Source organism: Anser anser (assembly GCF_964211835.1).
Source record: "Anser anser genome assembly, chromosome: 8".
Taxonomy (NCBI): domain Eukaryota; kingdom Metazoa; phylum Chordata; class Aves; order Anseriformes; family Anatidae; genus Anser; species Anser anser.
In genome coordinates this window covers 30,403,899-30,422,257 of record NC_139728.1, presented here as the reverse complement: position 1 = coordinate 30,422,257, position 18,359 = coordinate 30,403,899, and the positions used below count along the sequence as shown (strand labels likewise).

The following is an 18,359-nucleotide window of genomic DNA, read 5'->3' as shown; positions in this document are numbered from 1 at the left end:
CCCCAAACTAAGCCTAAGGCTTATAAAGCAATATCTTTAAAGTCTGCTATGTGGGATTAAGGCCTGATGCTGTTGCAGCGAACCCAATGCACATTTAGTTCAAGTACATGTTGGCAGAGAGAGGGGAGAAGAGAGAAAGGAGAGATGGAGGATACAAATGGAGGAGTCTTTCAGCCTCAGATGGGTGAGGGGCAACGCTTACCACACCAGCAGTGCTGCCATGTTTGGTGTAGTGATATTTTGGCGCTTCTGTTTTACTGCTGCATCCAGTTAGTGGTTCCTGGCGTGCAGCTGGTCAGGTTTCCCCTTGATGGCATGGAGCAGTGGCTGATGGATGCTGCCTGTGCGCTTTGAAGAGGAACATCCGCACGTGCCAGCTCCTTCGCCGATGCTCCGCGCTCTGTCATCAGGACTGGGACTAGGGAGACTCCTTACTGATGCCCACTCTTTTCCCTGTGCTTCTTAAGCATCCCTGTAGCACCTCTTTGGTTTTACAGCCCCAGCATCAGACACTACATTAAATAGAGGCAGTGTCACACCTACCATTTAAAAAAAAGAGGTATTGATGTTTTCCTAGTTTGCTTGAGGTGGTACAGATAAGCTGTACCTTTGGGTGGGGTTAGTTTTGCAAAGCAGCCCCAGAATACTGAGGTTATTTGTGGTCATGGGAAAGGCTTAAAAAAAACATAGGCTCTTGGAAGGTGTCCCTGCTGCCTGAAGGCATGGAAGTTACTGCTGTGTTCCTTGTGAACAAGGTTCCTCCAAGAGAAATGTGAGCCTTGCAGTGATACTCACTCCTGTGGGCAGTTCCCTTATCCTCTGCCACCCAGCCAAGGCTCTGCATCTCCAGCAGAGCAAAGGAGAGTAAAAGGGCAAAGAACAGAACCTGATAATCTGGAAGGAGGGTCTAAGGAATAATTACAATTGCTAATATTGAGTTAAAAGTTACGAAGAATGAAGTGACTTCAAAAGCCATGAAGGAGGTGAAGCAAAGGGAAAAATACTCCCAGGGTTGCCGTGGGCATGACCAGACAGATTGTTGATGCTCTGAAAATATGAAAAAGCGATAAAACAGTCAAGGCTTTCCACCTGCTTTTTGTTTGCCTCTCAACCAGTGCACCCAAAGAGGCAAAAGGAATTAGTAGATTTACAAAGGGTGTGTGGACTGCACTCCTGGATGCTTGCTCTGTCTGTACTCGGTTGACTAGATCTGGATCTGGGTTACATTAATGGGAAGAATCTGTCAGACTGCACGTGGCTTTTTATCATCCTGACCGTATATTTGGTGCCTCTGATACTGTACAAAGGAATTCCTGACTTTTTCTTTTTTTCCAGCCAGGTACAAATTGCTCTTGGAGAGCGTGAAGATAATCTGTTTCAGTCACGTAGAGGATCAGACAGTCACATAAATGCAGGTGTGTTGGGTTCTGAGGTTTGGTTTTGTTTGTTTTTCGGTGGGAGGATTATGTTTGTAAATACAGAATTGGTGGTTTGGGCTTTTGTTATTAACTGAACTGAAGTTTAGTAAAATGTGGAACACAGACCCCAGAGTAAATGAAGTCTGTGGTCACTTAACTCCTTTCTGCCCTTTCTATTTAAGTACCAAGTATAAAATGCTACGCGCCTTTCCTTTCGAGTCAGAGCTCCCGTGTATGCCTTCTTGGCAGTCTGAAAGATACTTCATTAAGCCCACTTTTTCACCGTGACACACGAAGTATAAGGAGTTTGAAAAACCAAAGGGTGGGATGGGAGAAAGCTATCAGATGTATTTGGCTGTTAAGATAGATTGTAAAAATAGAAGCTGACTCTTTTTTTTTTTTTTTTTTTTTAAGGAAACGTAAATTGTACTGTTTATATTAGCCAGCCTCAAGTATTGTTTTTCAATCAGTTAGATACTTAAGGATGTGAAAGTTATTCCTGCTTTACAGTAAGAGAAATCTTTCAGAATAGTTGTGGAACAACCAGAACTTCAGCTGAGGGGAATTATTTGAAACAGTTACCAGAAACAGAATAACCATTGACATTTCTTTCTTCACTTTTCCCCTCATTTATGAAAAATGTTGGCTTTGAATAATCAGGTTACCAATATGAAAAGATCGAGAAATGCTGTGCCTAGCTCATCACAGTGTTCAGTGACCTTTCTAGGCAACACATTTGTGTACTGACAAATATTTTCACAAGAAATAAGGATGAGCCAAACTGAGCCTTCAATTTTGTACCTTCAAGCAATCTGTAATTTTATCTATGAATTGCATTTTATTTATTCTATGACCTAAATAGTCTATTTCCAGTCACATTTTTATTTTTGTCTTTTTTCAATATGGAAATTTGTGTTTTGGAATGTTTGCTACTGAACTGGCAATTAAAAACATGGAACCAAATCAATCAAACTCTCCTTCATCATGTTTTCTTTAAATACTTTTCCTCCACTTTCAGTATCTAAATGTAAAAGAAGATTGCAAAGCCATGGCTTTCTGTGCAAAAATGAGGAGCACAAAGAAGAGCGAAGTAAACCTGGAAGCTCAGCATCAGGGTTTAGAAATACTTTTCTACCTGCAAGATGAAGATCCCATTCGGTATACCAGTGGCGAGTTTACCTCGGAAGAGTTGTGCATTGAAGCCGCCCGGAGGTGTTGTGAGTATATGGATTTTGTACAAGTTTTCAGTGACAAGGCGTGACAGCATTAAAAGTGGTATGTCCTTCTCTCCACATCAGTCAATACGTATAGAAAAAGTATGCATGATATAAAGTCTAGGGTGGAAACCTTTTCCAAGGGTCGGCTTGGGCAGTTCTCAAACTGTTTAGAGTGGAAGAAATGGAAGAGACTTTCCTGAGATTCGTGTGAAATGGTGATCTCTTGCCCTGGTTTCTGGCAGATACAAGTACTGATTTCTTTTAGTGGGATTGATTAGGCCTCTTACAGGAGAAGAGGAGACACAGTGTACAATATGTTACACAAAGCTGTTTTTACCTTATACTAGTTGGTAAGCCTGTCAAGATCTGTTCCATATTATTTTAGAGAGGGCTAATCGGAGAAAATACAACCATTTGCTGCTTTCCCAGTTTTAATTTTCTCTTTTGTTGCCCAACACTCCTTTGCAGAATTACAGTGTCTGTAGTGTTAATAACTCACCAGCTAAGATTACCGTAACTGTGCACAACTGTGGTAATACAGAAATGTATAATGAAAACTTCTTGCTTTGCCGTTGCGTTCCTTGACTCAGCAAAATATTTGAATATATGTAGAATTCTACTGGAATCGGTCTGTTTAATCTATGTTTAAGCCTCATGAATCTTAGGTGTAGTGTACTTCTGCATTTACACTTCTGAACTTCTGAGGTTCTTTTATCCCCCAGAATTTTCTGTTTCCCAAGGTTCCTGGAATACTAAATACTGTTCAGCTGATACGGGAGTAGTAAATCCAGCTGTATAAACATCTAACTGTCTGTTTCTGGGCGTAAGCTTTCTGCAGTTTTACAATATTTTCTATTCCCACACCATCTTGGTTCTTGTGGGACTGAGCACCCTCCAGTTCATTTACCTAATTACTTCTCTTTCATTCTAAAGACAGGAATGATAGGAATCTGAAGGACAAATCTCATCAAATAAGCACTCATACTGTTTTTGAATAGTTTTAATGAGAATGGGGAATACTTAAAACCTGTTTGTGTCAGCATGTAAGAGCTATGAGCTGCTGCTCTTTGTAGAGGTGTGAGCCCACATACTGTGCAACTGCTGCCAGTAACTTCTATTAGAAAGTTTACAACTTTTAAAGAAATGACTTTAGGTGAGTTTTCCTTAAGGGACCTTCTTTCTGCCTTCTCTTGGTCTTTGCTAAGTCCACAACAAGTGCGTGTGAAGGACAAAAGCCTTACCCATTTCAGCAAGCCCGTGATGCTGGTCTCTGCTGTAAATCACTGCTTGCGTAGTTAAACCACCGACGGCATCTCCGTGCTGCTGGTTGGCCTGCTGGAAGTAGTGGGTGTCCAGCCCCATCTTCTGTGAACTTTGCGATTAGGTTGTTCAGGTTTTATTTCCTTGGTTTCTCTTCTTCTCTTTTGCACTCTCTCTTGCAAATTCGAAGCAGAATTGGTTTCACTGAGTTCTGTAGGACCCAAACAATGTGCTCGGCAGTTGGCCCTGATTCAGAACGGCACTTAAGCACATGCTTTAGTGCTCTCTGGGACAGAGCTTCTTGCCTGGATGGGGCTTTTGCAAAAAGGTACTGCTTCCTATTGAACAGGAAGCTGAAGCAAGGAATTCAAACAAACACAGCCCTGTAAACATACCGTAGCTTGTTTTTCTCTGGGATGATGTAAAGGCAAAGGTTAAAGCAGGTCAGCTTAGACCTACAAGTTAAAGTCTGTTCTTTGTTGGAAAACCCTCTGTTGAATTAGCTGAGAATGGAAAAATGATACGTTATGCTTTGTGCCTGTCTGCTAACGAGAAGGGGATTTTGATCATTTTCCTAAAACCTTCTCTTTCAGCTATGGGAGCAAAATTTATTAATAAAGTAAAACTGAGAACAAAGTTGTGGTATTGCTGAGTGGTTCTGTTAAAACACCCATTTCTGTAATTTGGAAAAAGTGAATTTTTTAAAAGCTTTTCCTCTTAAGTTCAGACCTTTGGCAACATCAACTTCCAAATAAATTCCATGGTAGAAATAGCTAATAGAAATGTCAGGCTGTTTAATACATAATACAATCAGTGGAGTCGACCAGTACACAGTTTGCATTTCCCCTTTGGTCATATCTTTCTAATAATTGTTTTAAGCTAATCCTTGTGTCAGTTTTTCTTTATGGTATATTTTGCAAGATCAGATAGTTAATTTATGTATTTATGTTTTTAGGTTGTGCATATGTATTGTGGCCTTGTGAATTCACGTGCTTGCTTTCTTTCCTCTGACAGCTATATCTCCTCTGTGCCATAATCTCTTTGCACTGTTTGATGAGAACAAAAGACTCTGGTACGCACCAAACCAGGTCTTTAAGATAGATGAAAAAACTTCTCACCGGCTGCATTATCGAATGAGGTAAGTGTAAAACATCTGAAAAATGATTCCTTAGGAACAGGGGCATTTATCTTAACAACAGATAGATGCTCTAACTCATACTACTGAACTCACTAAAGAAGCTAAAAAGTAAAACCAAAAGCAGCAGCTTGCTCTTCACACCATAGATAAGAGATTAACAGGAAAAGCTTTAAACGTCTCCTGATTTTTTTTCATCTCCGCTATATAACCCTGAAAAACACCCCAGAAGTTGAAAACCACAAGAACCCATATCCACGAAACAGTAGGTGACTGAACTGTCTAACAGCTAAATTGAAAAAAAAATGGCTCAGAAACGTTGTTTCATCATATCAGTAGTTTGCATGTTTCAATTTCCATTTGAAGTGTTCAGAGTGAACTGTACTCCTGCTGAAGTCAATGGGAATTTTGCTGTTAGCTTGAAAGGAGAAAGCAACACGCTGTTGCTTTTGAAATTCTCCTCTAGGACCGTAGGGGAATCCATGTGGCCTGACTGCGGGTGGCAGTTACTAGACCGGAGAAAGCATCCGAAAATCAAAGCCGTTGTTGGCAGGATCTTTATCCTCCATACATACCAGGAGGTTGAACTTCAGGGGGTACTGTTAGAATATAGCGCGTTCCCTGTTGAGATGTGTGGGGCAGAATGGGAGTACTGGCTCTCATCCACTGCAAAGTGAAAGCAGCAGAATTGACAGCTCTTGAGCACTGCCACATTCACTAGCTGAAGAAAAGATGTCCTTCCTTTTTGATATATTTTTTGTTATTCTATTTTGATAGAAATCCAGTTCTGCACATTATGCTTCCTCTTTTTTAAAAAAAAAAATTGACTTTTTGCGTCAGTATGAGCTTTTAAGTGTGCAATGTAGGAATAATTAGTCTAAAAACTTTCTGAACTTTCTGAAGCTTTGCCTATGTTCCTGAAGCAAGTGCACTAATCATCACGTTTTTGTTGATTCTTCAAGGAACAACTATAAGAAAATAAGCTTCTATATAACACCCCTCCTCGGCATAAAATGTAATACTCACATATGTGGTCAGTTTAGGCTACAGAGAAAAACATTTCTAAAACGGGGTGCTTATATAGCTGTATGCATTGTAATATCTTTTTCTTGATAATCAACATCGCTATCACTTGTACATGCTAATGAGGGAACTGGCACATGTAAGCCTCAGGCTGTGCATCCAAACCGTTTTCTAGGCTTGTTAGAGAATAACAGACACTTTGCTTATGCAGATACAAAAAGAGAGCTTTGTAAATGGGATCTTTGAACTGTAAAGTATTCCAATTCTGATTACAACTTGTGCTATACTGGAATTGTTACTATTATTGGTTGAATTGTTACGAGAAAAAAAATACTGCCAGTTTACACAAAGATCTTTGCTTTTCAAAGAATCATGGTACTGATACCTACATTCAAAGGAGGAAGAGGATACTATAGTATTTTATTTTTTCTGCAACACCGCATAAATGCTGTTATTAGCAGCATTAATGACTTAACCTCAGCTAATCTTGGATTTAAACAGCTGTGATTAAGTTTGGCAGATAAACACCCTACAAGAGTGGAATTGAGTGACTCTAAAGAAAGCTCTGAAGACTCTAAAAGCTTGTTACAGAGCATTAAGTGCCCTTTCTTACTTTAAGAGATCAGTCAGATTAACAATATACTGATAATAAAAAATAATAAATTCTTCGTATAATCTGAATCTGGGACGTTTTCCCCTGATACTGGAATTCTTTGATGTGGTCTGCTTTTCTCTATAGAAAAAAAAAGAGGGTATTTTAAACATACAGTTGTGTGAATTTAATCCTCTGATTAGAAGTTTGATGCTTTGTTTTTAACTATTTTAATTTAATTCTTAAAAAATATTTTCCACTGTGTTTAGTGTTTGTATGTTTCCACTTTGGGTGGGTGATGGGGACTCACTCCAGGAACTTCTGTAAATTTAGGTGCTAAAATCTAGAGATTCCTGTCTGTCCAGGAATACTGTAGTGCCTTGGTGAAGTGGGGTTTTCCTTTCTTTCGTTTACTATCTGTTTGGTGTCTTGGCTTGGGAACCTGAACTGAGAGAGGGCTGGGCACTAAGAAATTATGAACAGCGCAGGATTGTGAAACTGTTCTCTAAATAAATACTGTTTATTCAGAGCTCTGCAAGAGGCAGAATTCCTATTGAAAAAGGAAAGTGGGCTGGGCTTTTTTAATAGTGCACTGTATTAGATTGTATATAATCATTCAGAGACTAAATCAGTTTTATGTCGACAACCTTACTTCTGAAATTTCATTGACTTGATAGGTTTGATTTTTCCTATTGAAATTATATGTATATAAATTGAAGGTATGTGACTTCGTAGTTTGAAATGCTTTTAGATGTTAGATTTTTCTTCCACTGCTGAAAGCTTTGTGTTTCGTTTCTGATAGCGTGGACTTCCCATCTTCCTCTTCTCCCTGGAAAATCCATGCTAGTTAGTATACTTTTGGTAATATTTTGAAAGGACTTGCTTTTTACTAGAAACTTTGTATCAGGACCTGTATTTGCATCCAGTGAAAAAGGAGTCTACAACATAAGAAACCACAGTATTTTGTAATATCCTGACTAATTAGCTCACAAGCTTAACTGTTTCATAGCTGGATGGTGGTGAAGCCAGAGGTAGCAGTGTTTGTTGGCATGGCAAAGGGACCCAAGGCGTAGGTTTTGGAAATCCAGGAAAGAAGGGTCATCAGAGTCACCCATAGGTGAAAGAGAAGGAAGAGCAGGTGCCCCTCCAGCATTTCACCACTTCTTGGCCAGACTGAATGGATCTCCTTTCCAGGTCTTCTGCAGGACTTTTGAATCCTTAACGTGTGCTCCCATTTCTGTCTTTGAAAGTGGAATAATAATCATCTTTCTCTCCTTGCCACAAGTCAATCAGTCCCTTCAAGGCAGAGACTCTCCTGCTTTGTGTGTATGGTTCCGCAAACAATGGGGCTTTAATTTTTATTGTAACTTATAAGTCTTGTTTTAATCATGGCAGTCTAATAGGTAAAGGAACAAATTCTCCACTCAGTTACAAACAATCCACAATATCTTGCCCATAATTGTTTTCAGGAAATAACAAACAATTGGTGTTATTAATTATCAGTCATTTTATAAAGTAGCATGTGGAAAAAAAAGTAATTTCCTGGAGGCAGAAAGATTTGCTTTCTTTCCTTTTGCTTTTTGTGCTTAAACCAAAGGATTTCTGCAGTATCTTACAGGATGTGTTGGGAGTTTTTAGCGTAGTTGTGTGTTGGTGTTCTTACCCATGCTATGTATGTAAGCCTTTTGGGTCTTAAAAAGACTTGGCAAAAAGAAAGAAAGGACAAAAACACAATGCGGAAAGTATCTTTAGGAGTAGGGTAATACATAATTCTTCATATGGGCAGTCAGCTTACTGTGCAGATAACGCGATGAAAACATGTGGTCCCAAACTAAGCGCACGAATTTTCTTTTGCTCTTTAAGATCCCAGTTCTGCACTGAGGCTGGTACGCACCAGCCTCGACCACTGCAGAACTGGGATTTAATCCATCAACTCCCATTCTGGTCAGGGACAAATCACGAAATTATAGTCACACATTTTAGACCTTGCACACTTGCACGAGGGTTGTCCTGTCCTGCAGCGTTCGTAAGCATTTGCTGACTGATTTGCTGCCTGCCCGCTCTCTTCCTGTCTTCCAGGATACGCCTCTTGCAATTTTTATTGCGTTACATTCGAATTGAAACTGTTTGGGCAACATTATGATTTGTTACTTAAACAGATTTGTTATTTGTAATTTTCAAATGTGCCTGTAGCTTATAAGTTAGTTCATCTATTCCGCTTTTTCTTTCAATATAGAAAATGTGTATTTCCAATTCAGGAGTTGGATATATTAATCCCTCATGCCTCAGCATTTTTTACTTTAAAAACTTATTTTTTTTCCACTCAATTTTCTTTACTTCTCCTTTTATGTGCAGCGCTTATTATCATTCACATTCATTTGTCTTTTTCCTTTGTAAGTTGTTCTCAATGTTATTTTGGTCACTCAAGCTCCTTACGATTTCGCCAATGGCACGTTTAGGCAGACATTAAAATCTTAGCTGTCAACAGTTTGTGGTAACATTATGTGGAGCTCACTGTGATCACTGTCCATCAGGAAAGCCTCCTTTCGCACCTCCCCTTGTATTAGTAAGTACTTCTGCATTGTTTGCTGTGGGTAGCGCCGAATGCTTCTCTGGAGTTAGTGGTGTATTCTAACAGAAATCCTTCCTACTTAGCGGGTGGGTAAATCTGCTCTCCTGTAACCTTTTAATTGTACCTACGTCATGATCATGTGCAAGGAATGAACTCTTGCAAAAGGCACATTGATTCAAACCAGATTTAACTAAGCTTTATGTGATTTAAAATCTTAACAGAACTCAGAAAGAAATTTCTGGAGCAATTCAGACAAAGATTTTTCAAAGCTTTTGGCTGATGCTTGATCTCAACAATTTCATTCGTTTGCAGCAGATGCCAACTCTTTTAGCAGGTTTTTAAAAAGCTTTGTGTGCAGATAGATTAAAAAGCTTATTTGTAATACACAGAGAAGATTGACTGTGTCCCTTTAAAGCTGGATGATTTAAATTAGTGTCTTTTTCACCATCTCCATCCAAAACCAAAGGGAAGCAGAAATTCCAGTGCATAGCTTCTAGTACTTCCAGCTGTGGCCTGGAGGGAGGCACTCAGCGGTTATAGAGGAAGAGGTCTGAAGCCATGTTAACCCTTTAGATGAGCCATTTTAATTTGGAATGCAAATGTCGACTATTGGTTAATGCACAGTAGAGGCATAGTCTCCTACACTGAGGCAGAAAATCGAAAGTTTTTGGCATGTACCTTGTTTTGTTTTGCAAGTTTAGAATATGTATCTAATATAAATTGAGGATTTTCTCCCGGATTTTTAAAGTTTATTTCTCTTTTTCTTGCAAGATACTACTTTACAAACTGGCATGGGACTAGTGAAAATGAACCCTCCGTGTGGAGGCATTCGCCAAAGAAGTCAAAGAATTCTTACGAGAAGAAGCACGTTCCAGAAGGAACCCCGATCCTTGACGCAAACTCATTAGAGTACATCTTTGCACAGGTAAGAGGTTGCATGCAAGTGTCTGTGCCATTTCACTAGCACGACAACTATTTGATCCAGTAGAAATTGTGTCTGCTTTAAAAAACTATGTTCAAGCTTTAATGTATGTTTAACCTTACCTGTTGGCATTGGTCATACTTTACACAACATGGTGAAAAGAGAATTTCCTAATGAAGAACAATCAGGCCATATGCAGAACATGTAAAGAAACCGTCTCACAGTCCAAAAATGTAGCCACAGGCTACGTTTTTACAACACAGTTGCTTTATTATTAACTGGTTTTTATATAAATGCTATACCTTTTGTGAAAAATTTGCACATGATGCCATTCATAGAATCACAGAATGGCTTGGGTTTGAAGGGACCTCAAGGATCATCTAGCTCCAACCCCGCTGCCATAGGCAGGGACGCCGCCCACTAGATCAGGTTGCTCAGGGCCTCGTCTAAGCTGGCCTTAAGCACCACCAGGGATGGGGCATCCACAGCTTCTCTGGGCAACCTGTTCCAGTGCCTCACCACCCTCTGAGTGAGCCATTGTCACACTCCCTACTTGCATGCAGTTTTTCTTCCCTTCTGTTGTGCCTCCCAGTTGCTGGTAGCATGCTGCATGCTCGTTGTGGCAAGTAGGTGCAGTTTCTATTTCAGCAAGCTTGTGTTCCTAATTGAAAATCGTTCTGTTGTGAAACCACAATATGAGAAAATACCCAGGTAGCTACAGCTAGAAATACATCTTAATGGTACCACTTGCATTCTAAAGTAGTAAGAAGCAAAGGGTTTCTTTTGCGAAATCTACCAAATTTGTGCTTTGTTTTATATGAGCATATAACATGCTTCAAAGTGTGTTTTGTCTTTTTTTTTCTTTCCTTTCTGATTGCCAGCAAAAAAGGTAAAAACAATGGGTAGGGACCTTAGTGAGTATTGCCAGACAATAGAGACTGTGTATGGGGTGGATGTGCTGTGATGATGTTTGCGATGATTCCACCTGTTCCATGAATCATCATTTTAATAAACTTTTGTCAGGCACAAGTGTTGATGTTTCTTCTCAAATAGGCAGGGTTTGTGGGGTGACTAGTGCTTGCCTACGTTCCTGTTTCATTGGTCTAAGAGAAGATGGCATCTTACTGCATAGCTCTTATCTTCTTCCTCTACCCCTTCTTGTCATGGCTTTCAGTTTTGGGTGACTTTTCTTGCTCAAGGAGAGCCTCTGATCTTGTGACTTCGGTTGCTAGCATGACAAATGCCAAACCTGTTATATATTTTTTTTCTCTCCTTGTTAAGGGTCAGTATGACTTAGTGAAAGGCCTAGCACCAATCCGTGACCCTAAAAATGATCAAGAAGTTCATGAAATTGAAAATGAATGTCTGGGAATGGCTGTCCTTGCAATCTCTCACTATGCCATCAACAAAAAGTTGAAGCTTCCAGAGCTTCCCAAAGATATCAGGTAAGTTGGGCTGAATTCTTCCTTGCTGTTGGATATGCTTCACTTCTCTTCCTAAAGGGATCTGAAGCATTTTACTTTGCACGGTCTGACTATGTAGGAGTTACAAGCCCCAACACTAATACTGCTATGTGTGTCTTCCTAATCTGGTCAATTGGGATATGTAATAGAAAATTTCAGTTACTTCTTACCTGAAGATTATATGAAATTTATGCAGCTAGTGCAGCCAGTGTACTGATGTGTTGCGTACTTGCTGTAAATTCAGGACTTCAGGTTAATAAGTTGAGAAATGGTAGCGTTGTTAAGTGGCAACTTAATGTTACTGATTTGGGTGGGCTGTATCCGTTTGCCTATAAAGCTTGCAGGGTAAGGTTATTATTTGAATTCCTGTTGGCTACTAATGCCATAAACTGCCTCTGCAGTACCAGCTGCACAGTGGTTTACTGCCTCTTGTTCTCTATAAATTACTTTCAAAATGTAAGGCAGTACCACATTTTAGAGTTAAAAACTTAGGAATCAACTGTATTAACTCGTACTGTTGTTTTTCCTCCTAGTTATAAACATTATATTCCTGAAACTTTGAACAAGACTATCAGACAAAGGAATTTCTTAACCAGGATTCGGATAAATAATGTTTTCAAGCATTTCCTTAAAGAGTTTAACAACAAAACCATTTGTGACAGTAGTGTGTCTCCACGCGATCTGAAAGTTAAATACTTATCAACAATGGAGACTTTGACTAAACATTATGGAGCAGAAATTTTTGAGACTTCATCTCTGCTGATTTCATCCGAGAATGAAATAAATAGATTTAATTGTGGTGACAACGAAATCCTTCCACTATATGAAGTCATCGTGACAGGAAACAATGGAATCCAGTGGAGGCTCAAGCCAAATGTAAGTATCCTTTGATAAATGGGAATTTGAGGATTACTTTTGGGGGCACAACAACTGCTAAAAAGTGTGCATGATCTTCAGACACTGCAGATCAGCTTTTTCTTTTTTAAAAGGGCTCCTTTGATAGAATCGTAGGATAATTCAAGTTGGAAGAGACCTCAGGATTTGTCATGTCCAACCCCCTGCTCAGGGTTAGCTCCGAGGTGAGACCAGATTGATTAGGGCTTTAGCCATTCTGGTCTTGGGGAAATTCCAAGGATGCACACTCCACATACTCTCTGGCAGCCTCTTTGCCTGGAAGTTTCACCAGAAAAACTTAAGACTTTGCTGTATCTGCCAGACCAGATTCAAGTCATGAAAGATTAATGCACGTGGAGGCCCTTAGGGTTTGGTGCTCTGTCTTGATATCAAGGTCTGCTTATGCGTTTTTTTGTATGTTTGGCAACCCCAGATGCCAGAATTACTCATACTGATAGACTTTTCATGAGTAAGTTAAAATATAGTGACATTAAAGCTCAGCTTTCTCATGCCAGTGATATTTTATATGATGTACTTTCAGTGCTGCTGAGCTCACTTTGTTTAACCTCTTTTGTACTTTGTGTATATAAATATTAAATGTACTTTGTGCTTGAAGGGATTATGGCATATTCTATAGTTTTTCTCCACATACAATACATGAACAAATAGACCTCTTTTTGCTTGCCTCAGTTCCCTACTGTGATGAGAAACCTACTGATGGCTATCTTTTGTAGCACAGAAAATGTTGTGCTTCACTACATTTAGATGTAAGCTAATTATCTCTGGTGGAGAATTTCTGTTTGAAATGATAATATTAATGAGGGGGAGGGAAGGAAGAACGGATATTGAGAAGAAAACCTTGCAAGATGTACAGCCTGTTTCTTGCAAGGCTTCTGTTTCTACTGATTTGTAGATTATTTTTATTTAAATGGCTAAACCAAACACTTCATCCCAGTGAAAAGCATTCAGTGACTAGCAGGAAGCTTTGCTTAGTCTGAACGTTTGTATTTTTTAAGTATGTAGTTAGTAATAGTTTTCAGTAATTTTTGATCTGTGAGGCGACCAGTGTCATTGTGGTCTGCGTGCAGATTTCCAGCTGCTGTCGGCAGAAGTTCAGGCAGGCGCCGTGAGAAGAGTGTCGCTCTGGCTCTTGGGCTGAGCTCAGAAAGTGTACTTCATGTACATACTTCAGAAATTTCAGTATCGCTGTTTCAGCCCTGCACTACCACTATTATTACTGCTAGCAGAGAGAGAGAGGTAACTTGCCTGGCTAACAACTGGTTTCTTTCATCCTCATGAAAGTTGTCTTATGGACAGTTCTTGATAGAAGTAAGTCCTGGCAATACAGGCAGTGATCACAGAATTGATAATTCAGTGCAAAGGCATTCAGCAATTAACTAGATGTAGAAGATTAATTTGTTGTGAATTTTTGTTTCGTAGTGAAAGCACTGTGCTAAAAAAATGTTTGTATTGATATATTTTTATCCCAAATATATTTGCAGTCTGTACAGACAGAAAAGGAGAAGAAGAAAAAATCTGATGGCAAAACCAAAAAGGAAGAAGAAAAACACAAAATTCGAGATTTATGGAACAATTTTTCCTATTTCCCTGAAATCACCCACATTGTCATCAAGGAGTCTACTGTGAGCATTAACAAGCAGGATAACAAAAGGATGGTAAGATCCAAACCTGGATCGTTTTCCCTCCTGTGGGTTGTTACAGTGGCACAGTATTGTTGGGCGACAGGTGACAACCTCCTTGGGGAACATTTCCTAATGGGACTTTTAAATAGTAGTTAAATATGCTGTCTTCAACAGTGTACAAATGCAAAAGTGCTAATTAGAAGAGCAGCAAGTTGATGAAGACAGTTATTTCTCTACACTTGTTACTGCATACCAGTAAGAGTTTATCATCTCCCCAAGCTCTTCATGATCTCCTAGCTGTGCTTCTCAGCCCGTGGCCTTCCTGGGTACAGCCTGGAAGAGCCAAAAGCAGCGTCAAGAAAGAGGAGCTCAGTGAGGGAGGGCAGAGGGACCTTGGGAGAGAGGAGGAGGAGAGTCACTAATTTTAGTGTCCTAACTGTTTTTTTTTCTTTCTGTGGGCTGTCAGCTGTTAGAATTTAGAAAGGAGCTACCAAAGTGCCCTTGGCTTCAAATCCAACATGCCTGCCCTAGTCCTGAACTTGTGAGGTTTCACAATGAGTACTGCAAGAGCTTGCATTACAGATCTCACCCAGGATTACAGCAGAACGCAAGTCATGCCACAGAATGAGTTTCTAGCCAGTAATAAGTAGGGAGGGTGCAGAATGGTCACTGTTGGCCTCCTAAATGTGTATGGTTTTCTATCATGTGTTTCTGAACAATTGTTTACTCACTGTGAATAAATTGCTAGATATTTCTCAAATATTTTAACAGGACTGTAAGAATTCTTGACTAAAATATCTGTTTGTTTTAGGAATTAAAACTGTCCTCACATGATGAGGCCTTGTCATTTGCATCGTTGATAGATGGATACTTCAGACTTACAGCAGATGCCCACCATTATCTCTGCACAGATGTGGCTCCCCCACTGATCGAGCACAACATAAAAAACGGATGCCACGGACCCATTTGGTTAGTAAAATGGTTTTATTTGAACTGACCCACTTGAATAATTAGTCCTCTAATTCTGCGGCATATTGAATCCATTGAGGAAATCTGGCTTTAAAAGGTTTCTGTAATGGCCAGTATTAGTTACCAAGAGGTTGTAGGACAACTTTTTTCATGTAATCAGAAGAAAAAATAATGTCACCAATTCTCTCGTCATCAGCGTAGGAGTATTTTGAGACTTATTTCACTAATAACTATAATCATCAGTTGAGCAGATGGGAATATTTTAGGTACACAAAGGTAAACTCTACTCTTATCTGTGCTGACCCTGGGAGTCCCTGAATGGATGTACGAAGCTTTGCTTTTTATTTTTAATTTGCTGAATGAATTATTTTCCTTTCTGTTCATGTTTCTGGCTTCTCCTTTTGTGTTTAAGAGAACTTACGTGTGCACTGTGTTGGAAGCAGAGTTTCCCCACTAAGCATGCTAAGAGCATAATAAATCTTTCCTTGCTCTTATGCAGATAAATGTGAGCATATGTAATAAACACAAATTATGTTTTAATAATAGTATAAATATTTGTAAGTTACGAAAGTTACGATGATATGTTTTTGTTCCAAATTTAGGATTACTTCCCTGTGTATTTACTAACAATAGCTTTTGGATGCAACTGCTCATTTGATGGTTTTATTCATTTGCACGTTGACTCTTTCAGCACCGAATATGCCATCAACAAACTGCGACAGGAAGGAAATGAAGCAGGAATGTACGTGTTGAGATGGAGCTGCACGAACTTTAACCACATCCTCATGACAGTGACTTGTTTCGAAGGCTCAGAGGTACGTCAGGTGTGGCATTCCCAGCAGTAATCTGGTAATGAGCTAAAGACTAGTGGCTCCCTGTAATCCATGATGTTATATTTGTCTTCTTTAGGGCAGTTCCTCTTAGTTTTCTTCGACAGCTGATGCGGCAGGGGGTAGACACTAGTATTCATAGCTTTATTTTCCCCAGACTCTTGTGCTCTCTCTGACAAATATGTTTTGTTACATCCAGAACACTTCTGCTCATAGCAATAGAACTGTGCATGAACATGGTTCAAATTAAGCTGTTTTAACTCATATGCTTGTCACTGCAACTTACCTAATGCTTCTTGAGCATGGAAGAAAATTCCTTCTGAAGAGTCAGGGCTTCTGAATACTCTCAGGCTGTGCAGAACACAGAAGCTGTAATTTGGACCTGTTAAAAGTTTGCATCTTTATGTTGCTCTTTTTCCACTCTGTTTTTTTATGAGCCTTCTTGGGACTGAAGGTTACAGGAATTGCAGGGCCTTCTCCGGCTTTGTTGAAGTTTGATTAGAGGAACCTAGCTAGCATAGGAGCAAGTGTTTAATTGTTCCTAGAAGTAATTTCAAAGGCTTTATGGCTTTATTCACTCCTACAAATGTTCTTTCACTTTAGTGATCAGTATTTTCCTTTCTTTTTTTTCCCACTCTCTCCAGATGATAAATAGTTCAATCCAGTACAAGAACTTCCAGATTGAGGTGAAAAAAGGCGGGTACTTCCTACACGGTTCAAACAAATCTTTCGCATCCTTAAAAGAGCTGATGGATCACCTTAAAGGACAAATACTTCGGACAGACAACATAAGCTTTACACTGAAGAGGTGCTGCCAACCAAAACCAAGAGGTAGTCTCTGTCCCTTAAGAAAAACTACAAACTTTGCTGTTGAAAGGAAAATAAGCTTCAGCATTGGAGGCATTTTTAGTCTGCTCTGTTTGTTCTGTATTCTTGTGTCAGGCTCTTCTGTTACTTAAGTTTCTTGCTTCTCTTGTGTTTGGGGATCTTGTCAAAAAGCAAAAGCAAATGCTGTGAACAAGGCTTTAGGGGTTTCCTTTTAGTGTTACAAGCTCAGTACAGGATGCTCAGGGGCTGGTGCTTCTCAAGAGCCTTGTTTGTATGAACTTTTCTGATGACAGTGGTTTGCCTTTTTGCACCTGAACAACTGGCCTCTGCAGTATCGATGGCAGAGGCAGAGCGCTAGATTTGTTTAAGAAGAAAATGTCACAGCTGACTCTGAGTCATGAGCTGCGATGTTGTGTCAAAGCAGGGACCATATACGGTTCTTCCTTTTCTCCACTGAGTCACGTACGCCAGGCAGTGCCGCCGTGCATCACGTTATGTTGTTCCAGCAGAGGTTTGCAACCTTCAGCTTGTTGCATGGCAACCTTTGGTTTCAAGCTTATTTGCTGTCATTATGATGTGTTGTTTGTTTTATTAATCTTCACAGAGCAGTGGGGAAAGCTTTGTCTGGAGCTGTTATCAAGCCGAGCACCCTTGAAGTCAGTAGATTTGTCTGTGAGATCAGATTTTAGATGACTGGGACAACTGTGCATTTGTTAAACTGTTAATGCCAACACTTATTAAAACTGCTGTAAGCTACAAGTGTCTTGCAGCTGAATTTTTTATGAAAGGAAACACACAATGGCATGGTTGTGTTGATCAGATAATGGTTTCCTGTTAGAATAAGGGGAATAACTGAGCTGCATTCATTACCTGCTTGTTTAGAAGGTCATAGAGCATTGTGTAGCTAGTTTGAGTTTTTTAGCACTTCTCAAGAACGTTGTTAATTGTCTGGAGCATGGAGAGATTAAACGTTTTGACATTTCAATTAAATTTTGACAGCTGTATTCAGAATGAAATAAGCAAAACAGATCAAGGAGTTTTTTCCCCTCCTCAGCTTTTGTCATGACAGTTGCATCTCTGAACTTCAGTTGGACCCAGTGTGTTGTCTTTGCTGTTCCCTATTCTGTTTCTTCTCTGTTTTTTTTTTTCTCTCTTCATTTTCTTTTGAATCTGTCTGTTTAATTGGTTATTCACAAAGATGCTTAGGGCCCGAAGAAAGAGAAGAACATTTCCAACAAATGGTCTGTTAACGGATTGTTTTCAGGTGCTAGACCGTGGTTTAGTCCTGATGCAGGTATGTGTTATGCTCCCAGTACTGGGAGGGCCAGGTGCACGCAGACATCTAAAACCATTGTATCGTAATAAATAACGCCAGCTGTCAGATGCAGGAAGACAACAGTAACGTGTAAGGCTTTTGGATCTAATGATGCCTCTCCCTGACCAGAAACAGGGGGAAGCAGCAACAGACTTTTCCTTCTGCTTATTTCGCGTTCCCTACTTTAAGTTTTATGCTTTGAAAACAGACTGTTAGTGTTTCCCAGAGCACAAGAAACTTTCAAGGAGGTAAAGAGAGGAAATGAGACTCCAGCTGTC

At 39.7% G+C, this 18,359-nt stretch overlaps 1 protein-coding gene across 2 annotated transcripts in view; it reads left to right on the top strand.

The window, feature by feature from the left end:
- The window catches only part of JAK1 (Janus kinase 1), a 58,677-nt gene that overhangs the window by 26,683 nt on the left and 13,635 nt on the right, over window positions 1-18,359 (top strand). Inside the window, exons 2-11 of one of the 2 annotated variants that reach the window (XM_083845690.1) lie at window positions 1,340-1,415; window positions 2,437-2,635; window positions 4,910-5,033; window positions 9,989-10,142; window positions 11,421-11,584; window positions 12,136-12,478; window positions 13,999-14,172; window positions 14,951-15,108; window positions 15,800-15,923; window positions 16,583-16,769. In XM_083845690.1, coding sequence (XP_083701816.1) covers window positions 1,410-1,415; window positions 2,437-2,635; window positions 4,910-5,033; window positions 9,989-10,142; window positions 11,421-11,584; window positions 12,136-12,478; window positions 13,999-14,172; window positions 14,951-15,108; window positions 15,800-15,923; window positions 16,583-16,769 — 1,633 coding nt within the window. In that variant the 5' untranslated portion in view covers window positions 1,340-1,409. Of the gene's footprint in view, window positions 1-1,335; window positions 1,416-2,436; window positions 2,636-4,909; window positions 5,034-9,988; window positions 10,143-11,420; window positions 11,585-12,135; window positions 12,479-13,998; window positions 14,173-14,950; window positions 15,109-15,799; window positions 15,924-16,582; window positions 16,770-18,359 lie in introns of both variants that reach the window. The other variant, XM_083845689.1, reaches the window with a different exon arrangement.